Source organism: Castanea sativa, chromosome 3 (assembly GCF_040712315.1).
Source record: "Castanea sativa cultivar Marrone di Chiusa Pesio chromosome 3, ASM4071231v1".
Classification (NCBI taxonomy): Eukaryota; Viridiplantae; Streptophyta; class Magnoliopsida; order Fagales; family Fagaceae; genus Castanea; species Castanea sativa.
In genome coordinates, this window is record NC_134015.1 from 26619024 (window position 1) to 26644859 (window position 25836).

Here is a 25836-nt window from a genome sequence, read left to right on the forward strand (position 1 = left end):
GGTTTCGAGGTGAGTGGGTATTATCATTCCCTTCCCCCTCCCCCCACTGCCACTACCTTCCCTTGGAAAATGATTTGGCAATCGAAGGTTCCCCCCGAGTTGCTTTTTTCTCTTAGACTGCTACTCTAGGCAAGATTCTTACTATTGATAATCTTTGGAAAAGACACTTTGTTGTCCTTGAGTGGTGTTATATGTGCGAAAGGTGTGGGGAATCTGTTGATCATCTCCTCCTTCACTGTCCTATAGCTTATGAGATGTGGAGCATGGTCTTTTGCTTGTTTGGTATTTGTTGGGTGATGCTTCAAAAGGTAATGGATCTGTTGGATTGTTGGGCTTGCAATTTCAGGCGTCATCACAATATAGTGGTTTGGAGGATGGTGCCGTATTGTTTGATGTGGTGTATCTGGCAGGAATGGAATTCTAGAAGCTTTGAGGGCCGCGAGCGGTCCATTCTTGAGTTTAAGTCTTTTTTCTTTTTTACTCTTCTCGATTGGTGTTTAGTTTTACCTTTTTTTTCTCATCTTTCCCTTCCTGTTTTGCTTGATCATTGTAATTTGGTTTCTTGATGTTTTTGCCTCTTTAGTACATTTTCTATGTATGGGGCTGTGTTCTTCTCTTATATATATATTTTTTGTTACTTATAAAAAAAAAACACATAAAACATTATTTATATATAAAGGAGTAAAATGATATTACTATTTTTCCCCTAGTTTATATCCATAACACTCCCCCTCAAGTTGGAGAGTATATTTCATACAATCCTAGCTTTTTATATAATAAACCCAAACAAGTCTTACATAAAGCTATAGTAAACATATTAGCAAGTTGGACTCTTGTAGAAACATATGGAGTAGCAATTACACCTTCTACTGTCTCCCGAGCAATATGGAAATCTACTTCTATATACTTAGTTTGGTCATGAAACACAAGATTGGAAGCAATGTGAATTGTTGCTTGATGATCACAATGCATAGTCATAGACACCTTCGCATGATGTGTGTGTCATGGTTCTATACTTAGCCTCTGCACTAGATCTGGCTACAATTGTTTGTTTGTTACTTTTCCAAGTAATTAGATTTCCTTCCAGAAAAGTGGAATATCCAGTAATAGATTTTCTATCTAACAGTGATCCTGCCCAATCAGCATTAGTAAAGGCTTCTACCTGTGGGTGACTGTTAGCTTTATACAAAAGACCACGACCTGGATGTGCTTTAAGATACCTCACAATCCGAATAATTGCTTTCCAATATGAAAGGAAAGGACCTTCCATACATTGACTCAAAACACTAACTGCAAATGATATATCTAGGCTAGAAATTGTGAGATAATTTAGCTTACCAACTAGACGAAAATATCTCTTAGGATTAGATATAACAACTCCTCCTGATCTTCATACAATTTGACAATAGGATCCATAAGGGTCATCACTAGTTTAGATCCTAACAAGCCAGTTTCTTTCAAAATACCAATGCATACTTTCTTTGTGATAAAATGATGCCTTCTTTAGATCGTGCTACCTCAATACCTAAGAAATAACAAAGTTTGGCCAAATCCTTAGTTTGAAAGGAATTTTGAAGATATCTCTTCAAATCTTCAATACCCTTCTCGTCATCACCGATGATTAAGGTGTGGGGATGGGTTCCTAAAGAGCATTTCCTGGAATGCCGAATAGGGCTGGTCCAAAGCTGGTAGCTTGACAACTTCCCCATTCTCCATGGCACCTGGAAAGACAATGGTCTTGAGCTCCCCAATAGTAGTACTAAGATTAGAATGAAGCACAAGCATGCTTTGGAATTGTCTTAGAAAACTTGAATCTTATCTGTGTTATAGAATATAATTTGTCATGGGTGGCTCTTTATTTTTCTTTGTTGAGTCAAAATCTTTTGAATTTTCTATTGAAGAAGGGGGTTCCTTCTTCCTTTTACGTATTTTCGAGAGAGGCAGAGTTTCATTACAATCAGTATTCATGGGCAAAGAGAATGTTATCTTTGATGGAAGATTTTATTTCCACCAAGCCCCCTGGACACTTTGCGAAAACTGTTAAAGATGGAGAGACAGTTTTTATTCTTCAACTGGGTTTCAATGCACATGGCTCTTTCCTTATGATCTCAGAACTCTTACATGGCCGACGGAAATGTTTCATAGTAGTTCCGGAAGGAAAACTGGGCTGTGGTTGGAGGTTTTGGTAGTCACTCGAGGAAGGTGATAGCTCCAGGAACTCTTGCCTTTAACCTGCCCCCTAAGCTTTTACCTGGGTCTAAATACAAAGCCTCCAAATCTTTTGTGGCAGCAGTGGAGCAAGGCTATCATAATGAACCCAAAACTCTCAGGCAGGTAGCGGCGGCGAAGTCTTCTTTGACCTAGGATTCTCGCGGCGTTGCGAATCCAAAACATTTAATGTTGGATTCTCGAAAGTCCAACTTTGCAAATCTGGGTTCTCAGACCCAGGATTCTTGTAGGAGCAGTCTTGGGAAGGAGAATACTCTGTCAGGGGAGAAGGTCTTTTCAGCTGAAGGTGATGGTGGGATGAGTTTGGGACTCTCTTTTAGGCTGGATCGTGGGCCTAGTGGTAAGTGGGGGATCAGTTGGTCCAAAGTTACTGAGGTGGACCCTTCTATGGGCCAAGCATCTAACCCAAAGCCCTCTCTTTCTTTTAAGCCCAAATTTGTCCCTCTGATTAACCAAACTCCAAACCCAAAACCCTTTCAAGCCTCTAACCCAAAGCCCATTTCTAATCCAAACCCCTTTCAATCCTGTCCTATCCGTGGGCCTAACTCCAAACCCAAAGCCCTTTCACCTTCGATTGACCCAGCCTCTACCTCTACCTCAAAGTCCAAACAGAAAACTTCTTATAAATGGAAACCCAAGCCTTCCCAGCCCTCCTTGATACAATCTCAGACCCACCCACTGTCTTTTTACTCCTCGCAAGCTCCTCCCTCCCACCTAATATCGTCGGCAACAGCAGAAACTAGTAGCGATGAGTTTGTCATTGAGCCTTCGCCGTCGCACATGAACCAACGAGCACCGAGAAGTTTCTCTCAGTGCTCAACAACTCCGAAGCCTCTGTGGTTGAGTCTAGCTGTTCCGATGCTTCAGTGGATGAGTCCCTGTGCTCCGATGATGAAGGGGCCTTGCATTGTGACATCCAATGGATCATCCATGAGCACACAGACAACGCCATTAGAAAATGGGGAAATTCTGAGCAGTGGGTTCTCGAATTACGAGACGGGAATAGAGTGGCAGTCCCGATTCATATTTCTTTGCCATCGGAAGCTGCCGTTGTTGGAGTGGATGAGCCGAACTAGTTGGCGTTGGTACCAGAGGTGTCATTGGAACCTAGGGAGATAAATTCAGAATTGGATAAAGGGGTTGATGTTAGTGTGGAGGATTGGGTATTAGATATTTGTTTTGAGGATGCTTCTCAGTTTACTGATTTATCGCCTCCTTTAAGTGTCGAACCTTTGGCCTTCTCCTTACCTATGGGTGTTAGGGAAATTTCTGAAGGGTCAGCAACTCTGGTTGTGGAGAGTTTGCTGGGAAAGGACAAGTACTCAGAATGGTTTCAGGAAAAATTCAGTGGCTTTGATGATTTTCTTGGGACATCCCTCAAAGGTTTGGAAAAGCCAGCTACCAAATTCCTGTTGGTTGTTGAAGCTGAGTTACAACAAAGGGATATTAAGGAAAAATCTGACAAAGCCATGAAGAGCTCAGGGAGGAAAGGGATAAGGGAATTGAGGGGTTTGTTTAGCTCTGTCAATTATGGTTTAGCTTCTTCTAGGCGCAGTGATAATGGTAAGGACAGGGCTCTATATATCTCCCAATAAAATTTGAAGATTATATCTTGGAATGTTAGAGGTCTAAATGGCAAGGAAAAACGGCTCAAGGTTTGTAATTTTTTACGCTCTTGGAGGGTTGATATCGTTTGTTTGTGAGAGACAAAATTGGAATGAGTTACAAGAGGACTTGTTAGAAGTATTTGGAGTTGTCCTTTCATAGATTGGTTATATTTGGGTTCTGAGGGAGCTTCCGGTGGAATTCTGCTCTTGTGGGACAGAAGGGTGGTTGAAAAAATAGAAGAAGCAGTGGGGCATTTTTCAATTTCGTGTAGGTTCAAAAACGTCAGTGATCATTTTGAGTGGGCCTTCACAGGTACCTATGGCCCAAATTTAAATAGGGAGCGTCAATTTTTGTGGGAGGAATTGGCAGGTTTGATCAGTTGGTGGAATTTACCTTGGTGTTTGGGAGGTGATTTTAATGTCATCTGCTTTCCTTCGGAGAGGTTAGGGGCAGGAAGATTCACTCGCTACATGAATGATTTTTCAGATTTTATTTCTCTTCATGGGCTAATGGATAACCCTTTGGAGGGAGGTCTTTTCACATGGTCTAACTCTACCTCGGCCTCTAGAATAGATCGGTTCCTCTTTTCTCCGGCTTTGGTAGATCACTTCTCTCATTTCTCCCAAAAAAGGCTTCCTAGAGTGTTATCCGATCACTTCCCTATTTTGTTGGAGAGTGGGAATCATCGAAGAGGGCGAATCCCCTTTCGTTTTGAGAATATGTGGTTGAAGGCGGAAGGTTTCTAGATAAGGTGAAGTCCTGGTGGGAAAATTACCATTTTCAAGGGACCCCTAGTTTCATTCTAGCCAAGAAGTTGACTGCTCTAAAATCAGACCTAAAGAAGTGGAATGAAATAGATTTTGGCAATATCACGATCAAGAAACAGCAATTATGGAGTAAGTTGAATGCTCTTGATGTTAAAGCGGACAATCAACCTCTAACAGAAGAGGAAATGTTGGAAAAAGCATCCTTTCGTGCCGATCTTGAGAAGGCAGCCTTGTTAGAGGAGATTAGCTGGAGACAAAAGTCCAAAGTGTTGTTTTTAAAGGAGGGCTACTCCAATGCGAGGTTTTTTCATAGGATGGCTAATTCTAATAGAAGAAGTAATTGTATTGAAAACCTCATGATTGATGGGGCTTTGTCTTCCAGCCAGGATAGGATTGCTGACCATATTGAACAATTCTATTTGAACCTTTACTCGGAGCGGCAAGAGTAGCACCCTTTCCCAGATGTTTTGGATTTTCCTAGGATTTCTAGGGATAATGTGGATTGGTTAGAGAGACCTTTTGAAGATTCTGAGATTTTTGATGTTATCATGGAGTTTAATGGGGATAAATCTCCTGGGCCTGACGGTTTTTTGATGGCTTTCTTTCAAACTTGCTGGGGGATTCTCAAATCAGACATCATGGCTGTGTTCCACCATTTCCATGATACTGGCCAGTTTGAAAAAAGCTTGAATGCAACTTTCATTGCTCTCTTTCCTAAAAAAGTTGCAGCAGTGGAAGTAAAGGACTTCCGGCCTATTAGCCTTGTTGGGGGGGTTTATAAAATTCTTGCCAAAGCTTTGGCTAGTCGTCTTCGCATGGTTTTAGGAGAGATCGTCTCAGCTCCTCAGAATGCCTTTATTCTAAATAGGCAGATCCTTGATTCCGTTCTTATTGCTAATGAATGTCTTGATAGTAGATTGAAGTCTGGTCAGCCAGGGTTGTTATGTAAACTGGACATAGAGAAAGCCTTCGATCATGTGAATTGGAGATTTCTTAATTACTTGCTTGAGCGTTGCGGTTTTTCCGATAAGTGGAGGCGATGGATTTCATTTTGTGTATCAACGGTTCGTTTCTCTATCCTTATTAATGGTACTCCTCATGGGTTTTTTGGAAGTTCAAAGGGGTTGCGGCAAGGTGATCCTTTGTCCCCCTTGTTATTTGTGTTGGTTATGGAAGCCGTCAGTAGAATGTTGGATAAGGCTGCCCATGAAGGTCGTTTATCAGGCTTTAGTGTTGGTGCTTTTGATGGAAGACCTTTGATGGTTTCCCATCTCCTTTTCGCTGATGATACTCTTATTTTTTGTGATGCTAATGTTGATCAGCTGTTGACTCTCTGTATAGTGCTCATTTGGTTTGAAGCTGTGTCGGGTCTAACGGTAAATTTGGGTAAGTTGGAGCTGGTGGCAGTGGGGTCAGTTCATGATATGGATCTTTTGGTGGCTGTCTTAGGATGCAAACAAGGGTCCCTCCCAATGAAATACTTGGGTCTTTCTTTGGGGGCAAAATTTAAGGACAAGTCAATATGGATTCCAATTCTTGAGAGGATGGAAACAAAATTAGCAGGTTGGAAAAAATTATATTTATCCAAGGGAGGTAGAGTCACTTTAATTAAAAGCACTCTCTCTAATCTTCCTACTTATTTCCTTTCCTTATTCCCTATTCCTGCTTCTGTGGCCAATCGAATTGCTAGACTTCAATGAGACTTCTTTGGGGTGGTCTAGGAGATGAGCCCAAATTTCATCTGGTTGATTGGTCTTTGGTGTGTACTCTTCTCTCTTCAGGTGGGTTGGGGATTAGGAACCTAAGAACCTTCAATGTTGCCTTATTAGGGAAGTGGTTATGGAGATTTGGGCAAGAAAGGGATGCTCTATGGCGTCAAGTGATTGAGGTGAAGTATGGTTGTGATTGGAGTGGCTGGTGTTCTAGCTCTTTCTCTGGTCCTTATGGTGTCAGTTTGTGGAAAAATATTAGATGGGGGTGGCACTCTTTATCTCGTTTTATTATGTATGATATTGGAGATGGATCAAAGGTGCTGTTTTGGCTAGATCATTGGTGTGGAACTTCTTCTCTTGCAGACCGCTATCCTGAATTATATAGGATTTGTCGTAGAAAAGAGGCAACTGTGGCGGATCTTATGAGGTACACCAATGGAGTCCTCCATTGGGAGTTTCAGTTTTGTAGGGAAGTGCATAATTGTGAATTGGAAGCTTTCAGGAGCTTCATCAATTCTATTTATAGCACTCCTGTAAGGGGGATTGGGGAGGACAAGAGCTGTTGGCTGCCCTGTAAGAGTAAGGGGTTCACGGTTAGTATTTACTACCATCTTCTAGTTGGCCATAGTGAGCAGTTTTTCCCTTGGAAAAGCATTTGGAAGCAGAAAATCCCCTCTAGAGTGGCTTTCCTTATTTGGACCGTAGCTTTGGGAAAATGTCTGACTATTGACAATTTAAGAAAAAGAAAAGTTTGCATTTTGGATTGGTGTTATATGTGCAAGTGCAATTGTGAAAGTGTTGACCATCTTTTCCTTCATTGCCTGATTGCCATGGAGTTGTGGGATATGGTCTTCGGTTTATTTGGAGTTTGTTAGGTTCTACCAAGGTCTGTTGTTGGGCTTTTGGCTTGCTGGCAAGGTCGTTTTGGTCGCCATCGTAATGGAGATATTTGAAAGGCCGTTCCTCATTGTTTGTTGTGGTGTATTTGACAGGAGAGAAATAGTAGATGTTTTGAAGATATCGAGAGTTCCATGCCTGATCTTAAGCTTCTTTTTTTCCGAACCTTACTTGATTGGTTCTCTGTGTGGAGAAGCCATCCTTTTCTTTCTATTTTGGATTTTCTTGACTCTTGTAATGTTCGTCTTTGATTTGTTCCCCTTTGTATACTCCCTGTGTACTTGGGTGACTCTCTTTTTAATATCAATGAAATTATCTTTATTACTTATCAAAAAAAAAAAAGGACACTGCTGTTGCGGAGTGTATGAATTTGAGTGTAGGCCATCTTCACTGGGACATTACTTTCTTAGATTTTTTAAGATTGGGAGGTGGATATACTAGCAGAGTTCCTTAATCTTATCCATCCCATAAAGACTCGAAGGGATGCTGAAGACAAAAGTTGCTGGGTGCCAATACAGCAAAATTATCTAAATTTCTTCCTTTTCTTTCTCTCTTACAACCCAAAGTCATGCCCTTCCTCTTAACTTTTATAAACCCTCAAAACCTCAAGTACTTTTTTTTTCTAAACCTTAACCCACCTCAAGCACACGTAGGAAAATTCCTCAATTTTGTCTATGTCAAATGCATTCCAGAAAATCTGGAAACTACAAAATACTACCTCTTTGGTAAAACTTAATCAAAACTAAACTAACTACTTTCTAACCTAAGACTCATTAGTAACAAAAGTGAGCCTATGGATGGTGCTAGTGAATAAGTGCATGTCCAAATCGGAAACTAGACCACAATATTTGAATCTTTTGGTATTTGATCTTTGCTTTTTCCTGGAACTCTTGGCTGCCTGCCTCATATGATAGTGATCCAATGATTTAACTTTTCTTTTACTTTTGGCATCTATATGGGATAACCAATGTTTGCTTATAAAATGATTTACTATCAGACAATTATAAACTGCTGTACGCACAACAAAGCAACTTCTAGAGAGTTAATGGCCTTTGCTTCCTATTGGCAATAGACTGTCTCAGATTGATGAGGAAATTAGCAAGGTTTTTTTTTTAAAAATTTTAAATTTTAAATTTTGATAAGTAATATAGCTTCATTGAGAAAGAAAACAATACAAAAAAACCAAAGCACACAGGCAGTGTCCTAAGGAACAGAAAAAACAGTGAAAACTATAAATCAAAGAAAGAACAACTATCTAACAAATCTGTCCAAGAATTAAAGAAAAACACCTGAAGCATTTGTCCACTATAGCAATGATTGAAGAAAAAACAACTTCATATCATGAGTTGATCTCTCGCATCCTCCAAAAGTACAAGCATTTCTCTTCCATCAAATACCCCACATAATACAATGAGGAATCATACTCCAAATCACCAAGGACTTCCGTTTGCTACATTTATATGGCCAGGTAGCTAGAAGATCCACAACATTGTATGGCATAACCCAATGAACACCAAATAAAGAAAAAACCATATTCCACAACTCTCTAGATTCTATTGGGACTTGTTCAAACCATCATAATCTCAACTTTTATTTGCACCTTAACAGTATAGAACTTTTCAAAGAATTTAAAAAACCCTATTTTGCTCCTTGATTTGTATAATTTTTTATGTACATATATTTCCTTGTTTGGAGCAATTGTAACTTCATACAGGTTATCTAATGATGATTTTTAACGTTTTCAGAATTTACATGATTTGGCTGGTTTGTCCATTTTTTCTGCAGAGATGCATAGTACAAATGGTTTTACTTGCTGGTCCCGGTGTTCTGATTTCGACCTTCTGTCTTGGAGTTGCTTTAAAGGTATCCTTCACCTTGCTGTTTAGACTATAGTATTTGTGTCACATAATCAAATCTGTAATATCATACTGCAGTTCACTTTCCCGTATGACTGGAGTTGGAAAACATCATTGTTGCTTGGGGGACTTCTGAGTGCTACAGATCCTGTGGCTGTTGTTGCTCTGTTGAAAGATCTTGGTGCGAGTAAAAAACTAAGTACAATAATCGAAGGGGAGTCCTTGATGAATGACGGGTATTTATATTCAATGCTTTACGACTTTTTTCTTGTATCTAATATCTCCATAGAATTTTGACTGTTTAGTATGTAAAACTAGATGGTTGCTTTGTCATATATCTACATACATATATACTGTCCTTGTCCTATAAGTAGTGTCTTACTTTCCTTTCTGGGATGTCTCTAAATGAATGTCAACTTTCAAAAACTCAGACTATTTATTTATCTATGTTTCTCATTTTGTCCTTGGCCACTCAAAAAACTACCAAAACATTAATTGAAGTTGTGCTTACCTTTGGTCGTGTTGGTAACTTTATTATACTTTTTCCCATTTCTTAAGTACTTATCAAAAAGGTTATTCCCATTTCTTGAGAACGGTGCCATTTCAAACCAAGACACTTGATTTGGGATTGAGGAATTATTACTTTATTGTTTTGATGATGATGATTACAGTGATGATATAATTATCATTGCTATCATCATAGTTATCATTAACATTGATTTTAATACTATCATGGATAGTGAGAATCACTTCGATATATTATGTCTTACATATTTGGCCTACTTTGAGTTTGCTTGGTTTCCATGTCCAGGACGGCAATAGTGGTTTATCAGTTATTCTATCGAATGGTCATTGGACAGAGCTTTAGCTGGGCTGCCATCATCAAATTTCTCACGCAAGTCTCGCTTGGGGCGTATGTATCACTTTTTTTTGTTGCAATGCTGACAAAATTATTCTGGTTATATGACCCTTTGCTGGTCCAGGGTAGGCATTGGTCTTGCTTTTGGAATAGTCTCTGTTTTGTGGCTTGGGTTTATTTTTAATGACACGGTGATAGAGATCACACTGACACTTGCTGTGAGCTACATTGCTTACTTCACTGTACGTTCCTTTCTGAGCTTGGGCACTTCCTTTTCCAAGTTCATGTACATTTATTATATTTGAATTTTTGATTGATGTATACAGCATGTTAAGGTTGGAGAAATCTGCCAAAAAATATATAAACAAATTTTTAAACTCAAACAAATTTGTACATGGTTGCTAACCTTAAAAAATTAATATTTGTTACACCTTACAACTAACAAATCATTACACATTACAACACATTGCAAATAAATAACATGTTACCCATTCATTTGCATTATTCATAACAATACATTACAACGAAAAACCCATTGCATATTTCAAATAACAACCCATTACAAAGCACAAATAACAAATGCAAAAAACAATAATAATAATAATAATAAAAATTACTATTACAAACAACACATTACTCATCAACAATATAACAGTGGTATGTGTATATATATATCTATCAAATGAAAAAGTGGGTAATTTATTAAAAAAAATTGAAGAAGGTTTGAATATTAACCAGGTCTAACCAAAAAAAAAAAAAAGGTTTGAATATTTACCTACAAATTGAAGAGGAAGAAAAGCTTTTTAATTTGTAGAATGATCAATGTGTGTGAAAGGGAAAATTTGGGCATGGGAGAGAGCTGGGAGAAGTGAGAGTTGGGAGATGAAATTAGTGTAAGTGATTTGAGATGAAAGTGTATTATATCTGAGACGGTTGAGGTTGGTGTAAAATTAATTGGAACTCGAGTTTGATAGACTCGAGTTCCATTTAAATTTTTTTTTACCGTGCTCGCATAACTGACTTAGGTGGGGTAGGTGGTGTAATGACTAGCCTGGAAGTCGAGTATAGCATACTCGACTTTCAGTGAAAGTCGAGTATACCATACTCGCTTTTATATGGTCTACGTGACTTTTGCTTTTTTTAACCAAGCTTGAAGTTGAGTATAGTGACCTCGACTTTCAATAGAAGTTGAGTTCAGTAAACTCGACTTTCACGTGGCGTTTTTTCATTTTTTTAATTCACGTCAGACATATTTATCTAGTGGAAGGTGGGTCTATTTTGGCTAGAATTCAAGTTTGTTAAAGTCGACTTCCAAAAAGAGTCTAACTTACCAATTAAGTTTGAATGCATGCCATCCACATAATAAATTGACTCCAACTTGTCTATTAGTTTATTTTTATATAACTTGTGTCCCACTTTCCTAACACTTAGGTCCTGTTTGGTAGCCCTTTTTTAAATTTTATTTATTATTTAAAATATGCTCTAAAAAACTCTTTAACAACTTGTTTTTGAAATTGAAATAAATAAAAAATTATGTAATGGTGTTTTTTTAAAATAAAATGTGTATGGAAAGATTTATTAATTTTTTTTAGAAAATAAAAATGTTGAAATCTTGTTTGATATATAAAAAAAAAAAACTCTGCTACATTTTTTCTTTGAACCAAAACCCAAAAGATTATCACAAGAACACAAAAACATCAACAATCCCATTCAGTCAGGCATTTTAGCTAACACTAAATGGGCAACAAATTCAAAGTTTGATCTACAAATCAACCCTTCACAAATCTAAAACTTGGGGTTGAGGCCATCCGGTGTTCAGGCTGATGAAGCTTTGAGCAACAAGACAAAGAAAAGAGGAGGAATTAAATGGAAATGGTGTTATCAGGTGTTGAAGGGGATGTTTGCTTATAAGTCTGCCATTGCAGCAAATAGAAAACATAGAAATGAAACTGAAAACATCATTTTGAAGTATTCTAAAAACCAGTTTGCACGGTGCTTTTGAGAATAAGATTTTTTAACAAGAAAACTGAAACACCCGAGCCGAACAAGATTTTGACGTTTTTTGTTTTTAAGAACTATAAATTGTTTTTAAAAATCGCAACCAAACAGCCCCTTAAGCTTTTGGACTTTATGCTTTTTAACACAGTCATTCAATGATAAATCCTTCAAATGGTTCTTTTATTAAAACGTCACTTGACAAAGAAGGTTGGTCGAGTTCTTCTCGGTGTCTATTTCCAAACTTAAGATAATACATTCTTCGAAGTTCAGTTCTTTGCTATAATGTGGTATGCATCTAGTGACATTTATGAATTTTTGTGCCACTTTGTGCAGTGAATTAGTAGATACATTTAATTAGCACTCACATCATTTCATCACATATAAATTTGTGTGCCACTTTGTGAAGCTATAAAATTCAACAAAGTGTATAATGGAATCAAGACTTTCAATTCGCATAAGTTGAAACTGCCTTAGTAATTTAATATTATAAAGAAAGAAAAGAAAATTTAGTAAGTTAATCTTATCGTTTTGGAAAATATAAATTTTTTTTTAAATCTAGATAAATCTTTTAGTCTATTCTTTTTCATGGGTTCATGTCTTGATCTAGATAACAAGATACTTTGATCATTTTTTTTTTGGTGGATGGTAACATTGAAAATTTTTTTTTTTTTTTTGTATGATAGGCTCAAGAGGGGGTTGGTGTCTCTGGTGTTTTGACGGTGATGACTCTAGGAATGTAAGTTCAATTGTGTCAGAAAGTTTCATTGCTACTTGGAGTACATATATCTGTTGATATTAAAATTTGTCAACAGGTTTTATGCTGCAGTTGCGAAGACTGCTTTTAAGGGTGATGGTCAGCAAAGCTTGCATCATTTTTGGTATGCCTTGTTGAGGTTATATGTTTTATTGAAGTTGCTTTTCTGATTTATGTCTTCAGCAGTCTAAGTGATGGGTGGAGTCTTACATAACACACACACACACAGTTGTGGAGGTATGTATTGAAATAATATGACAACAATGGATAGAGAAACAATAGGGAATATTGTATTCTTTTCAGAGACATGAAATTATCCAGTAAAGTTTGTTTAACAGTCTTTTACCACAGTTGGTGACGCCAAGGGGCTTATCCCACATGCCTTTCCCTTCGAAAGTTATATGGGGGGTTAAGGCTCCTCAGAGAGTTTCCTTTGTATGGATGACAGCTTTGGGGAAAATACTTACCTGTAAGAACCTTCTCAAGACGGATTACTCTAATATGAGTTGGTGTTGTGTGTGCAAATGTAGTGAGGAGATCGTGAACCATCTTTTGATACATTGCAGTGTGGCATTTGAGTTGTGGAGTTATGTATTTAGGTCCTTTGGGATTCAGTGGGTATTACAGGTAAGGTCTTTGACCTATTATGTGGGTGGCAGAATGGGGAGCTAATCATTCTTCAGATATCTGGAATTGTGTTCATTTATGTTTGTTGTGGATTATATGGAGGGAAAGGAATCAACTTATTTTTGAAGATGTGGGATGCATGAGGACTTAATTGCTAGCAATCTTCAATAGTTCTTTATATGAGTGCTGCATTGGGTCTTATGGATGGTGATTCTGTTGAATCAATCAGTCATTACATATGTAGATAATTCTTTCCTTTGTAATTCTTCAGGCTCCATATCATTTGTGCATGAAGTAGTCTCTAGTAAAATTATTCTTGTATAAAAAAAAATTTAGTTGCTTTGCATCAGCTATGCAAAAAGTAATTGTGTCCTTGATGAATAACAAATGAGAGATTAAAACATGATCTCCCTATTGAGTATTCCACCATCCACCATCTTGGGAATGATCCAGTTCAATGCTTCCATAACTAGGATGAATAAAATAGATGGAGGATCTCCTTGTCCAATTACTCTAGAAGTCTTACAAAATTCAGTCGGGCACTCATATGCTATCAATAGTAAGTTGACTGTAGAGTGTAGAATCACTTACCTGTCCCTAAGCCATTGCCTCCCTCTTTAAATAAAGGTTTCTTTTTTTCAATAAATTGTAAAATTCATTTTTTTGGGTATAAATTTTAAGGTTATTTTAATGTTCTAGACCCAAATAAAAGATTTATCCTCAAACTGAATTTAAAAAAATGATAGCTACAGACACTCACAAGAGCATGTTTCTGATGCTTTGAGACAGATTTATCTTTTTTTCTTAATATATGTAATGCTTAAATTTTCAATGAGCTTGCATCATCCTCACCTTGATTGTGTTATTTATTGTTTTTCAGGGAAATGGTTGCTTATATTGCTAATACGTTAATTTTCATCTTGAGGTAAGAGCTTCATTAATCACTCTTGAATTTATTTATCTTTGATGGTGATGAAGTGGCAATGAGATATATGTAGCATTCTGGTTGAGTAAATTCTAATAATTTGTGTGTATGCACTGCAATAGATTTATTTATTTATTTATTTTTAATAAGTAATTAAAAAATTTATTAAAAAAAGGAAAGGAAATGATCCCTGAGTACATGGGAAGTGTACTAGGAAAACTACAAATAAACTAACATATACCTAGAAATATTCCAAACAAGAAACGTAGTGACCACTCAATGCAGCCATCCAATCATATGTACAACATAGAAACAACAATGATATCTCCAAGGATGAATGTTCAAATCCTTCGAATGTACATTGGATTGCGATCTCTCCAAATAGGCCACATAATGCATAATGGAATTGCTCCCAAGCTAGAACATCTATAACCCTCTTTGGCATGACCCAAAGGAGTCCAATCAAACAAAGCGCCAAGGGCAATGGATTATAAGGATAGTCACAATGAAGGAGAAGGTGATTTATGGATTCCTCACTTCTCTTGCACATGCAAATCCACTCTACAATATTGATATTTCTCTTCCAAAGATAATTCATCGTTGTGTAGAAAGCTACTTTTGAGGGAGCCTGATGCAGGAGCATAACCAAAAGTTATTTCAATATTTCATTTTAGATTTTCAGTGGATAATTTCAGAGTAGTTATTTGTTTAGTTTAGATTAGTGTTTGAGTTTGGTTAGGATTAGTTGTTTATCTTTAGTATTTGATTAGTATCAGATTAGTATTTGAAATTATTTAGGATTATCGGATTAGTATATAAGATTGTTTAGGATTTGTAGTAGGAGAGTTTATCTTTATCATTGTGATTCCTAGAAGCTGTATATAAAGTTCCAGATGATTTCTTTTGTATTTAGACTATGATTATTATTATTCAGATTATTTGCAAAAATTGCATTGCGTTTATTTGGTAGTGAATCCAAACACCTTAGGTGGGAAGCTTAAGGTCTATGGTAGGACTAATCTAGGTTTTTTTTTTTGATATTCAGATTATTTGCAAAAATTGCATTGCATTTATTTGGTGGTGAATTCAAACACCTTAGGTGGGAAGCTTAAGGTCTACAGCAGGACTAATCTAGGTTTGTTTTTTGATAGGTAGTTAGAAAACTTTTATAAATGATAGAAAAAAGAGGAATACTATGAGTTCATGATGATGAACAACTAGAAAAAACAAAAAAGGAACCAACAGCACAACAAACAGAGGGAAGTCAGGAAACTAAACTAAAGGAGGACAAAAACACAGGGAGCGAAGAACAATCAGTAAAACCCCAACACCGAGACCACTCCAAAAGGCTACGATGACATAAAAGCTTTAACTCATCCATCGTCTTCTCCTTGTCCTCAAAGGATCGACGATTTCGTTCCAACCACACAACCCACATTAAGCACCCTGGAACTAAGTTCCAAATTTCCGAGTTATGCTTCCCAAGCCATTGATGCCAACAAGATAACAAGCCTGCCACCGATCTTGGCATAACCCAAAGAATACCAAAGGCTTGAAGCATAAAAGTCCATAGGGAATGGGTGGCAGGACAATGAAGAAGAAGGTGGTTAATCGACTCCCCATCACAGCAACACATACAACACCTATTAGTCAAAGGGCGACCCTTAAGCATAAGATTATCCAAAGTGAGGGTCCTACTATGTGCAGCGGTCCACAGAATGAACGCCACGCGCTTAGGAATCTTTGGTTTTCAAACACCCTTCCAAGGAAACAAAAAATTTGAAGCACCCCGGATCATATGGTAGTAAAACTGAGTGTCAAACTTACTATTCCCTTTAAGCCACCAGTAAAGAGTATCACTCCTATTACCTCGAGGAATACGAGTTTGGATAAGCTGAAGTAGAGAATATGAAGCAGCCAACTCCCAATCTTCAAAAGCTCTATAAAACCTTAAATTCCACACTTTAACGGTACCCCCTTCTAGAATCCACAAAACCTCAGAGATACAAGCATCCTTAACCGCTAAACACACATAGAGCTCAGAATAGAGATCTTTTAGAGTATTGTCACCAATCCACTTATCATGCCAGAAGCAGATTCGAGTGCCTTCACCCACTATAAACGACAAATGCTTAGAAAAGCTATCCCACCCTTCATTAATGCTTCTCCATAGACCACACCCATAAGACCCCCTGCAAACATTAGTCCTCCAACCCCATTGACCCTCACCATATTTAGTGGAGATAACTCGTTGCCAAAGGTGGGAAACTTCATGACCATATCTCCACAGCCATTTCCCTAAAAGAGCTTGATTAAAAGGCACCACACATCTTATCCCCAAACCACCCATCTCGACGGGTAAACACACCCTTTCCCAAGCCACCAAAAGATATTTGAAACACCCTTTAGAAGACCCTTAAAAGAAATTCCTCTGAATACTTTTCAATCTCACCGCCACAGCTTTAGGAATAGTGAAAAGGGATAAAATGTACGTTGGGAGACTAGAGAGAGTACTCTTTAGGAGCATGAGCCTACTACCCTTAGATAAATAGAAACGCTTCCACCCAAAAGCTTCTTCTCCATCTTCTCCAAAATAGGATTCCAAATCGAGGCTGTCTTAAAAGAAGTTCCAAACGGCATCCCCAAATATTTCATAGGCAAACTGCCCACTTTACAATGGAGAATATTAGCCAGAGCATCTAGATTATTCACCTCCCCAATAGGGACAATCTCACTTTTCCCTACATTGACCTTCAAACCCATAAAAGCCTGAAAACAAGCCAACACCAACCTTATGGACAATAGTTGTTTCCTAGAGGCATTACAAAATAAGATAGTGTCATCAGCAAATAACAGGTGAGAAATACTCGCACCAATAGAGTTCCCAGCTCCCACATGAAAACCCCGAATAAGATTACACTCCTATGTCTTCTTCAAGAGTCTACTTAAGACCTCCATTATCAAAAGATACAGAAACGGGGATAGTGGGTCTCCTTGTCTCGACCAACAAGAGCTTCTAAAAAAACCTTCAGGGGAACCATTTATCTGGACTGAAAAATGGACAGATGAAACGCAAGCCTTAATCCAACCCCTCCATTTCAACCCAAAACCCATCCGGTCCAACAAATAAAACAAGGCCTCCCAGTTCATATGATCATAAACTTTCTCAATATCCAGCTTGCATGCCGCACCCGGAATTTTGCTCTTTAGCCTGCTATCTAGGCATTCATTTGCAATAAGCACTGAATCCAAAATTTGTCTTCCGCCAATAAACGAATTTTAAGTCTTAGAGATGAGCTTATCCAAAACCACCCTCAACCTATTTGCTAGCACCTTGGACAACAGCTTGTACACACTACCCACCAAACTAATGGGGCGGAAGTCCTTAATGTTAATGGCATTACACTTCTTAGGAATTAAAGTGAGGAACGAAGTAGTCATAGACCGCTCAAACACAGAGTGTCGATGAAAGCTATCAAAAAAACTCATTACATCCTTTTCCACAACACTCCAACATTTCTAAAAGAATGCCATGGTGAACTCATCAGGACCAGGGGCTTTATCACCCTCCATCTCCCTTAATACCTGGATGACTTCCTCCTTCATGAACTCCTTCTCTAAAGATAACCTCTCAGTTTTATCACCCTCCATCTCCCTTAATACCTGGATGACTTCCTCCTTCATGAACTCCTCTAAAGATAACCTCTCATCCTCTTCAATACAATCAAAATCTAATCCATCCATAGTAGGGCGCCCCACCTCGGTTTCCTTGTACAACCCTTGATAAAAGAGAATTATTTGAGAGCGCACATCAGACTCATCCTCATAAAGAACACCAGCCATGTCAATCCTTTTAATTTGATTAGCCTTTCTATGAGAGTTTGCTAATCTATGAAAAAATCGAGTGTTATTATCGCCCTCCTTCACAAACAAGGCCCGAGCTATTTCCCTCTAAATACTTTTCCATGGAAACGAGTGGTTAGATCCATCAGAAAGAACCTTATAATAGGAATTTACCTAAAAAATACTGCTCTTGGAACAACCCACACATCACAAGAGTAAATTACATACTAGCAGAGGAATACAATATTATTTCTCTAACTCTCCCCTTCAAGCTGGAGCTTATATGTGATATAAGCCTAACTTGGAAAAAATAGACTGTAGACGATTTCTACGTAATGCTGTTGTAAAGATATCAAGAATTTGGTTCTTAGACTCCAGTTAGAATCTTGTCTCTCATTAAATTTGTTGCTTGCATTAATTGTGCTTTTCTACTGTTTGTGCAGCGGTGTTGTTATAGCTGAAGGCATTCTCAGTAGTGACAATATTTTTGAAAGTGGTAGCCCTCATCTGTTCTTATTTATGCTATAATATGAACTCTCTATATACTGTTATTTACAGTGAGAAGCAAAAAATGAGATTGGTTGGGTGCAAACAATGGAAACATTGGTAACTTGGGTGGAAATGGGTGTAAGTTGAAGTGGGGGGGGGGGAGGGCTGGGGCCGAAGGAGTGATGAAATTAGTGTTTGGGTGGGTGAAATATGAGTTCAATCTTAAGAGGCAAATTATTTAACTACAAATAGTCTGTATGGTTTGACCATAAAAATTCATTTGGCTGTAACATCTGCCTGATGGTTATTTCTTCATATATGTGACTTAAATCTCAGCAAGTCCTTTGATATTTTGTAAAAGTTGTTTATGTTATTAAATATATTTATATAGTTTCTTTTTGTATGTTTAACTTTTTTTTATTTTTATTATTATTTTTATTATTATTATTATTATTATTATTATTATTATTATTATTATTATTATTATTATTTATTTTTCAGTTTTGGAATGTAAATTATAAATGAAACTGTATTTCTGCTACCCTTTGGAGGTTTCCGAGGATGCCATTAGCTTTTTGCATATATACAATGTGAACATGGTGCTCACTGAAATAGAGATGCCAGTTTTGTCAAAATTTTTATTTGATAGGCCCCCTTTTTCCTCTCTTTTGTTGACTTACTGATGTTTGTTTGGCTAAAAATAATATATATATATACACACACACACACACAGAAAACATTTTCTGTCTCTTCTTTTATGGAAACATGTGTTACACATTATTTGAGTTTTCAAGTAGATTCCTGCTTCTGTGATCTATAATCCATACAATAATGGACATACACTCGAGACAAAAAAGGTATCATTATTAGCATCCCAATTGTTTGGTAATTAAGAAGTACAAAAAGGGATAAAAAGAAAGATTGATTGACAAATAAAAGAGAATCTACAAGATATAATCTCTCTTTTGAAAATATAAAAGCGTATGAGAATCAATTGTCCAACTTATGTTCCTTCTTTATCCTATATAGTTGTTTGCCTATTCGCTAGTTTATTGTTTATGTACTTAGGTTCTTTATTCTTATGTTGACTGTTCTAGAAATTATCTTTTTCCAGTCGATTTTCTACTACCTTTCTGGATACCAGAAATTCTCTTTTGTTTTATTCTCTCTCCCCTCACTCCCCCTCCCACCTATTTATTTATTTTTATTATTATTTTTTTAAAAAAAAACTCCTATCAAAATAGGATTTTAGAAAAGCAATAAAATCCCCAGTTAACAGTGACAGAAACTGTAAGAGTTTTAGAAAGAATATTTGTTCTGCCTTTCAGAGAGGATTTTGGCATGTGAAATATATAACCATTATTGTATGAAGGTCTCTTACTTTTGGTTATGGGTAAATCCATAACTCTTTATCACTTATTCTTTTCTCCCCAGGATATTCATGGGCATATCTTATTCTCCTCTATGTTTATGTGCAAGTTTCCCGGTTCATTGTTGTTGGAGTTTTGTATCCCTTTCTGAAGTATTTTGGTTATGGTTTGGATTGGAAAGAAGCTACTATTCTCATATGGTCAGGCTTGCGAGGGGCTGTTGCATTGGCACTTTCCCTTTCAGTTAAGGCAAGTTTTTGAATTATCAATTTGTATTTTATAACTCCAAAACTGTGGTAATTGAGGTTCTTATTATTACATCCTCAAACATTTGGAAATTTCTATATTTGGTATTTTCTAATCATATTTTGGTATCAATATGCTTATTTGTGTATGCGTTTTCATTGTAAATGTTTTGCAAAATTATGATTGTCTAACATAAATTGGTTATTCTACTTGAGATTCTTTTGAAAGAAGGAAGGTGGGTTTTGTTGAATTGAAAATATTGAATTAAGCTGTGCTTTGGTTATGTTAGAAGTTATTGAAAGTAGGAAACTGACATGGGAACTACCTCCTTTTCTTTTTCTTTATTGCCCTTTTCCCCTCTCTTTTTTTGTGTATGTCTTTAATTTGGTAAGATGACACACCAAAATGGTGGAACATGACCAATTATTGAATAGGAAAAATGAGTAAGAAAAATAAATATAGAACCTAGGAGTCAGCACCAAGCATGAAAAAAAACCTCTAGGAGTTGGCACCAAATCTAGGAATTTATGTGAACTCACTTGAGATCTTCACTCACATGAATACAACAACTCTCCTTGGTTGTAGCATCCAAAAAACTTATTCATAGAAAAAACCTCAATTTTATCTTCCCTTGTGTATGTCTCATGGCTAAAGAAAATCTCATTGTTTTCTTTGCTTTGTGCTCCTTCTTTTTCACTCTAGGCGGCACTATTTATTTGCACTCTTCAGTCTCTCTCTTTTCTTCTAGAGGCTTGCTCACAGGGATTCTAATTCTATTTGAAATAGAATTCTTGTCTTGTGGCTATGTAGGTGTGTGTTGTCTACTTGGGCTCTAATAAGATGTGGGCTGGACCCACAACATTGTTAACCCTAGTGGTGTCCTAATCTTTAAGAGCATGGTTACTTTGTCCATAAGTTCAGAAGAAGGTCCATCTTTATATATATATATATATATATATATATATATATCAGTAATCTTGAAACGGTACTATATATATCGGTAATCCTAAAACGGTACACTGGTATCAACTGATACTAAAATATTTCTTTCTCTTGGCCAAACCGAAGCGGCCTTTGGTGGGAAGTTGACTCCCTTTTACGGCAATGGTGATTTTTTTTTCAGGCTCGATGCGCATTAAAGCTTCAAAGGACTGATTTATGCTTTGATACCAAATTTGATGCAGAACAAACCAAAACCAAAACAATGCAATATGAAAATTAACGAACAGGAAAAAGAGTCCACCAAGCATGAGAAAAACCTCTAGGAGTTTGCATCTAGGAATCTAGGATTTTCTGGATTTAGCACCAAACCATGGAATCAATTTTAGGAGAAACTTTAGTCATAAAAATAATTTCCCTTGCATAGAGCACAATCTTTGCTTATGTAAGAGTGCTAAACCCTAATTCTAACTTTTATAGGAAACCTTAATTGACTTACTATAAAAATAACCTTAACTTTATATAAAAATACTAATAAACTTATTTAATAACTAGGGCCTAAAAAATAGAATATAGTTGAACAAAAATTACAATTGACTCCAAAATTAAATAAGTTTAATTTAAAATAAGGACAAAACTTAAGTACAGTACCTTAGGTGCTGTTTCTTAAGTTCCCCTGTTAAGATTTAGTCATGTGGCTACTTAACTAAAAAATACACTTCCATTTCATGGGAAAAAATCCACGTGGCAAAATCTTAAAAAGGGAACTTAAGGAACAACACCTAAGTACTGTACTTAAGTCTAGCTCTTAAAATAAATATTTCCTTACGCATCCCTCATCTTAAGTTAGTTTATTACCAAGAAACCAGAAATATACAATACAAGTTCAAGCATGCCTTGTACCTAAGCTCAACAAATCAACCTCTCTTTTTTTTTTTTGATAAGTAACATAGAAATTTTATAAAAACACATAGTCCAGTACATAGGAAATATACAAAAAGGCAAAACATCAAGAAACCAAATTACAATGATCTAACAACACAGGAAAGGAAATACATGAAAAAAAATGGTAAAACAAGACACCATTCGAGAAGAGTAAAAAAGAAAAAAGACTTAAGCTCAATCATGGACCGTTTACGACCCTCAAAGCTTCTAAAATTCCGTTCTCGCCAAATACACCACATCAAACAGTGGTGCACAAGCCTCTAAATAACTACATTACGATGACGCCTGAATTTGCATGTCCAACAATCCAACAAATCCACTACCCTCTGAGGCATCACCCGACAAACACCAAACAAGCTAAAGATCATACTCCACATCTCAAAGACTATAGGACAGTGAAGGAGGAGATGATCTACAGATTTCCCACACTTTTTGCACATAAAACACCACTCAAAGACAACAAAATGCCTCTTCCGAAGGTTGTCTATAGTTAGAATCTTGCCTAAAGCCGTAGTCCAAGAGAAAAAAGTTACCCAAGGAGGAACCTTCGATTGCCACACCATTTTCCAAGGGAAAGAACTGCCAGTAGAAAGGGAAATAGAATGGTAATACCCACTCACCTTAAAACCTCATCTGCTAGTTGGCATCCAACAAAGAATGTCAGAACCAACACCCTGCACCTTTGTCGAGTAGATCAAAACCATAAACAAATCCAAAGATTGTGACTCTTGGTCATTCACTAAACGACGAAACTGAATGTTCCAAGAAACTCTCCCACAAGGCACATAACCTCAGAGACCGAAGCATCCCTTGTCCTACTGATATTATATAGATTTGGAAACGCCTCCTTAAGCGGACAATCCCTACACCACAAATCATCCCAAAACTTCACACGAGTTCCATCACCCACTTCATACCGAATGAACTTGGAAAAATTCCCCTAGCCGCTCCGAAGGAACTTCCACAAACAAACACCATAAGCCCCAGACATAGATTTTGTGCACCAACCACCCCACTCATTCCCATACTTCGCCCCAATGACCCTTCTCCAAAGGGCATTATTCTCCAAACCATAGCGCCACAACCTCTCTTGAAGGGCTGATAATATTTTCTAGCTCATTTTTCTTCTTTTTTTCCTTCTAATTGCTATCAGAGCCATAAGATTATTTACTTTGATTAAGGTGTAAAGTTTTCAATCAAGTTACAAAAGGTTTGGACCTGTTTTTGATTGTGGTTTGTGAAAATGTCAAAAGCCAAACTTCTTTAGAAAGTCATAGTGAAGCCAAAAGGCATGTCTTTTGTCCTGTGAAAGTTCTATGATTGTGTACTTTATTATATTCTTAGAAAATGAGTCAGCATACAATTAAGAAAACTATGCTTAAAACTCTGCTTGGCACACCCTTACCACTGTGAGTCATTAACATAAGAAAAGTCCAACAGCCAACGGTCATTTCTAACAAGCATCCATGCCAGGAAATTTATTTTGTTTAGAAAAACAAAATATATTTGTAATTTCTGGTCACTTTTTGTCGATTTAAAGAATTTCAGCGTCCACTTTATGCATTTTTTTACGCCTTATACAATATGTTGCTTCTGATTGATCTACTACGTGGTTTTTTCAGCAATCTAGTGACAGCTTGCCTGAAATTAGTTCCAAAACCGGAACTCTGGTACGTTTCTGAAGCAAGTATCTTGATTATATCTTTGGTTTGTGAGATTTGCAAATAAAACCATGTCATTTAGGCTTAAGAAACCAGAAATTAATTTCCTTTATTCATTGATATATTTACACAATCTTTTTCACCTCCACAGTTTCTTTTCTTCACTGGTGGAATTGTATTCTTGACGCTTATTGTGAATGGTTCAACAACACAGTTCATTTTACATCTTTTGAATATGGATAAGCTATCAACTGCGAAGGTGGGGATTTGAATAATTTCAGAGTAGATTTTTTATTTTTTATGGTAGCTAGACCATATAATTTAGTATTACATTACTATAATTGCTTATTAGCTTCAGTTTTTTCATATAAGGTTATGATGGAATTCCTTTACTTCTAAATATGAGTGATGGCATTGAGAATATCTATAATATGGAGTATGCAGCAGACCATTAACTGTGTAAAAACTCTTACGTGAGCAACTGTTGTGGTGGCAGAAAAAGAAATACAATATAATAAGACAACCATATCTTTTCTTTTTTTGAGTGTCGTGAGAAGGCTATGCTCATTAAAAGTTGATGATGCCAGTGATAAAAAGTGTTCTCTGTTTTGGGAACCACCAATAACTTCACCATACCTCCTTCACTGGACCAACAGTGAACTTTGGCAGTCCTCTCGGAGGAGGGGCAGTAGTGTTTTGGGTCCATCAAATCGCCTTTGTTAAAGTCAATTATGTCCTATTCAATATGGAAGAGTCGAGGTTTTTCGGTACTGAGGCAAACGTATTTGAATTCACCTTGGAAGAAAAGAATCTAACGTTGAGACTAAGAATATATGAAAGGGGGAGAATTTTTATTAGATCAATCTTCTTAGGGCATGAAAGTTCCAAATGACTTTTTGCGACACTAGTTGATCTAGTGCGTCTAAACTGTCAAGTGGAGTTTATTAGAACCACTAGAAGTTCAAAATGAGAATATTATTCATATTTATTCAGAGGCTTATTCTTACATGGTAGACCTTTTGATAAATGTTATTAACTAGGACACTATTCTGCATGTTTTGAGCAAAGCACATTATTATAATTTGTGCTTGTATAAACAGCATTGTTGGTTGTGGGAATTGGTTTTTTTTTCTTCTTCCTTTTCTCCCTTTCTGTGTTTGATGTTTATATTTGTCTATCTTATAACAGAGGCGCGTACTGGACTACACAAAGCATGGAATGTTGAACAAAGCATTAGAGGTTTTTGGTGATCTTGGAGATGATGAGGAACTTGGACCTGTTGACTGGCCTACTGTGAAAAGATATATCACGTGCTTAAATAATTTGGAAGGGGAACGTGTGCACCCTCATAGTACACCTGAAGATAATAATAATTTGGATGTGATGAATTTGGAAGATATACGCATACGCCTTTTGAATGGTAAATTTCTTATCATGTTAGGACTTCTGTTACTAAGTACAAGTTAAGGTGAATTTAATTAAATTATATTTTTATACACTTTCCAAAAAATAAAGTCAAACTGTACAAAAAATATCAAGAAAAATACACAACCAATATAAATTTGTGCATGCACACTAATGAATTATTGAAATGTGTATTTTTATTTTAAAGCAATGAGCATTACAGCTCATAATTGCATATTTATTATTCCTAAACTTGTGCCTTTAAGGCATATTAATTATGTAAGTGAATCTAAAACTGATAACCATCTTGATCCTATGAATTTCAAAGATGTACAAAGTGGCCAATGGCATATTTATTTTTATGTTTCATTTTCGTCCTACTAATTATTTATTGTTTATGCAATGATCGTCAACCATCTAGCATATTTTCTTTGACACGAACTATAAACTTTCCTTATTTTTTATAAAATCTTAGCATATGTTTTGACCTACATACAAATGGACCTTGCTATTGTTTATGAATGAGATTTCATTTTTGTTAGGAGTTAGGCCTAATGTCTTGTAGTTGTACCATGTTGCAGGAAGATGGTCATAGATCTTTATAGGTTGTCAATGTATTAGATCTTTTATTATTTAATGTGTAGCAACAAAAATTGCAGTTATAGGCTCCTTGGTCTAGCTGGATACCCCAATGGGTATGGATTTGG

General features: G+C 36.7%; 1 protein-coding gene across 3 annotated transcripts in view; it reads left to right on the forward strand.

The window, feature by feature from the left end:
• Positions 1 to 25836, forward strand: part of LOC142627708 (sodium/hydrogen exchanger 8) — a 43406-nt gene that overhangs the window by 9407 nt on the left and 8163 nt on the right. For all 3 annotated transcript variants that reach the window (XM_075801572.1, XM_075801571.1, XM_075801573.1), the window contains exons 4-15: positions 8999 to 9076; positions 9148 to 9305; positions 9881 to 9982; positions 10053 to 10170; positions 12610 to 12662; positions 12739 to 12804; positions 14188 to 14232; positions 18519 to 18571; positions 19999 to 20183; positions 23687 to 23734; positions 23877 to 23984; positions 24914 to 25145. In XM_075801572.1, coding sequence (XP_075657687.1) covers positions 8999 to 9076; positions 9148 to 9305; positions 9881 to 9982; positions 10053 to 10170; positions 12610 to 12662; positions 12739 to 12804; positions 14188 to 14232; positions 18519 to 18571; positions 19999 to 20183; positions 23687 to 23734; positions 23877 to 23984; positions 24914 to 25145 — 1246 coding nt within the window. The remainder of the gene's footprint in view (positions 1 to 8998; positions 9077 to 9147; positions 9306 to 9880; positions 9983 to 10052; positions 10171 to 12609; positions 12663 to 12738; positions 12805 to 14187; positions 14233 to 18518; positions 18572 to 19998; positions 20184 to 23686; positions 23735 to 23876; positions 23985 to 24913; positions 25146 to 25836) is intronic.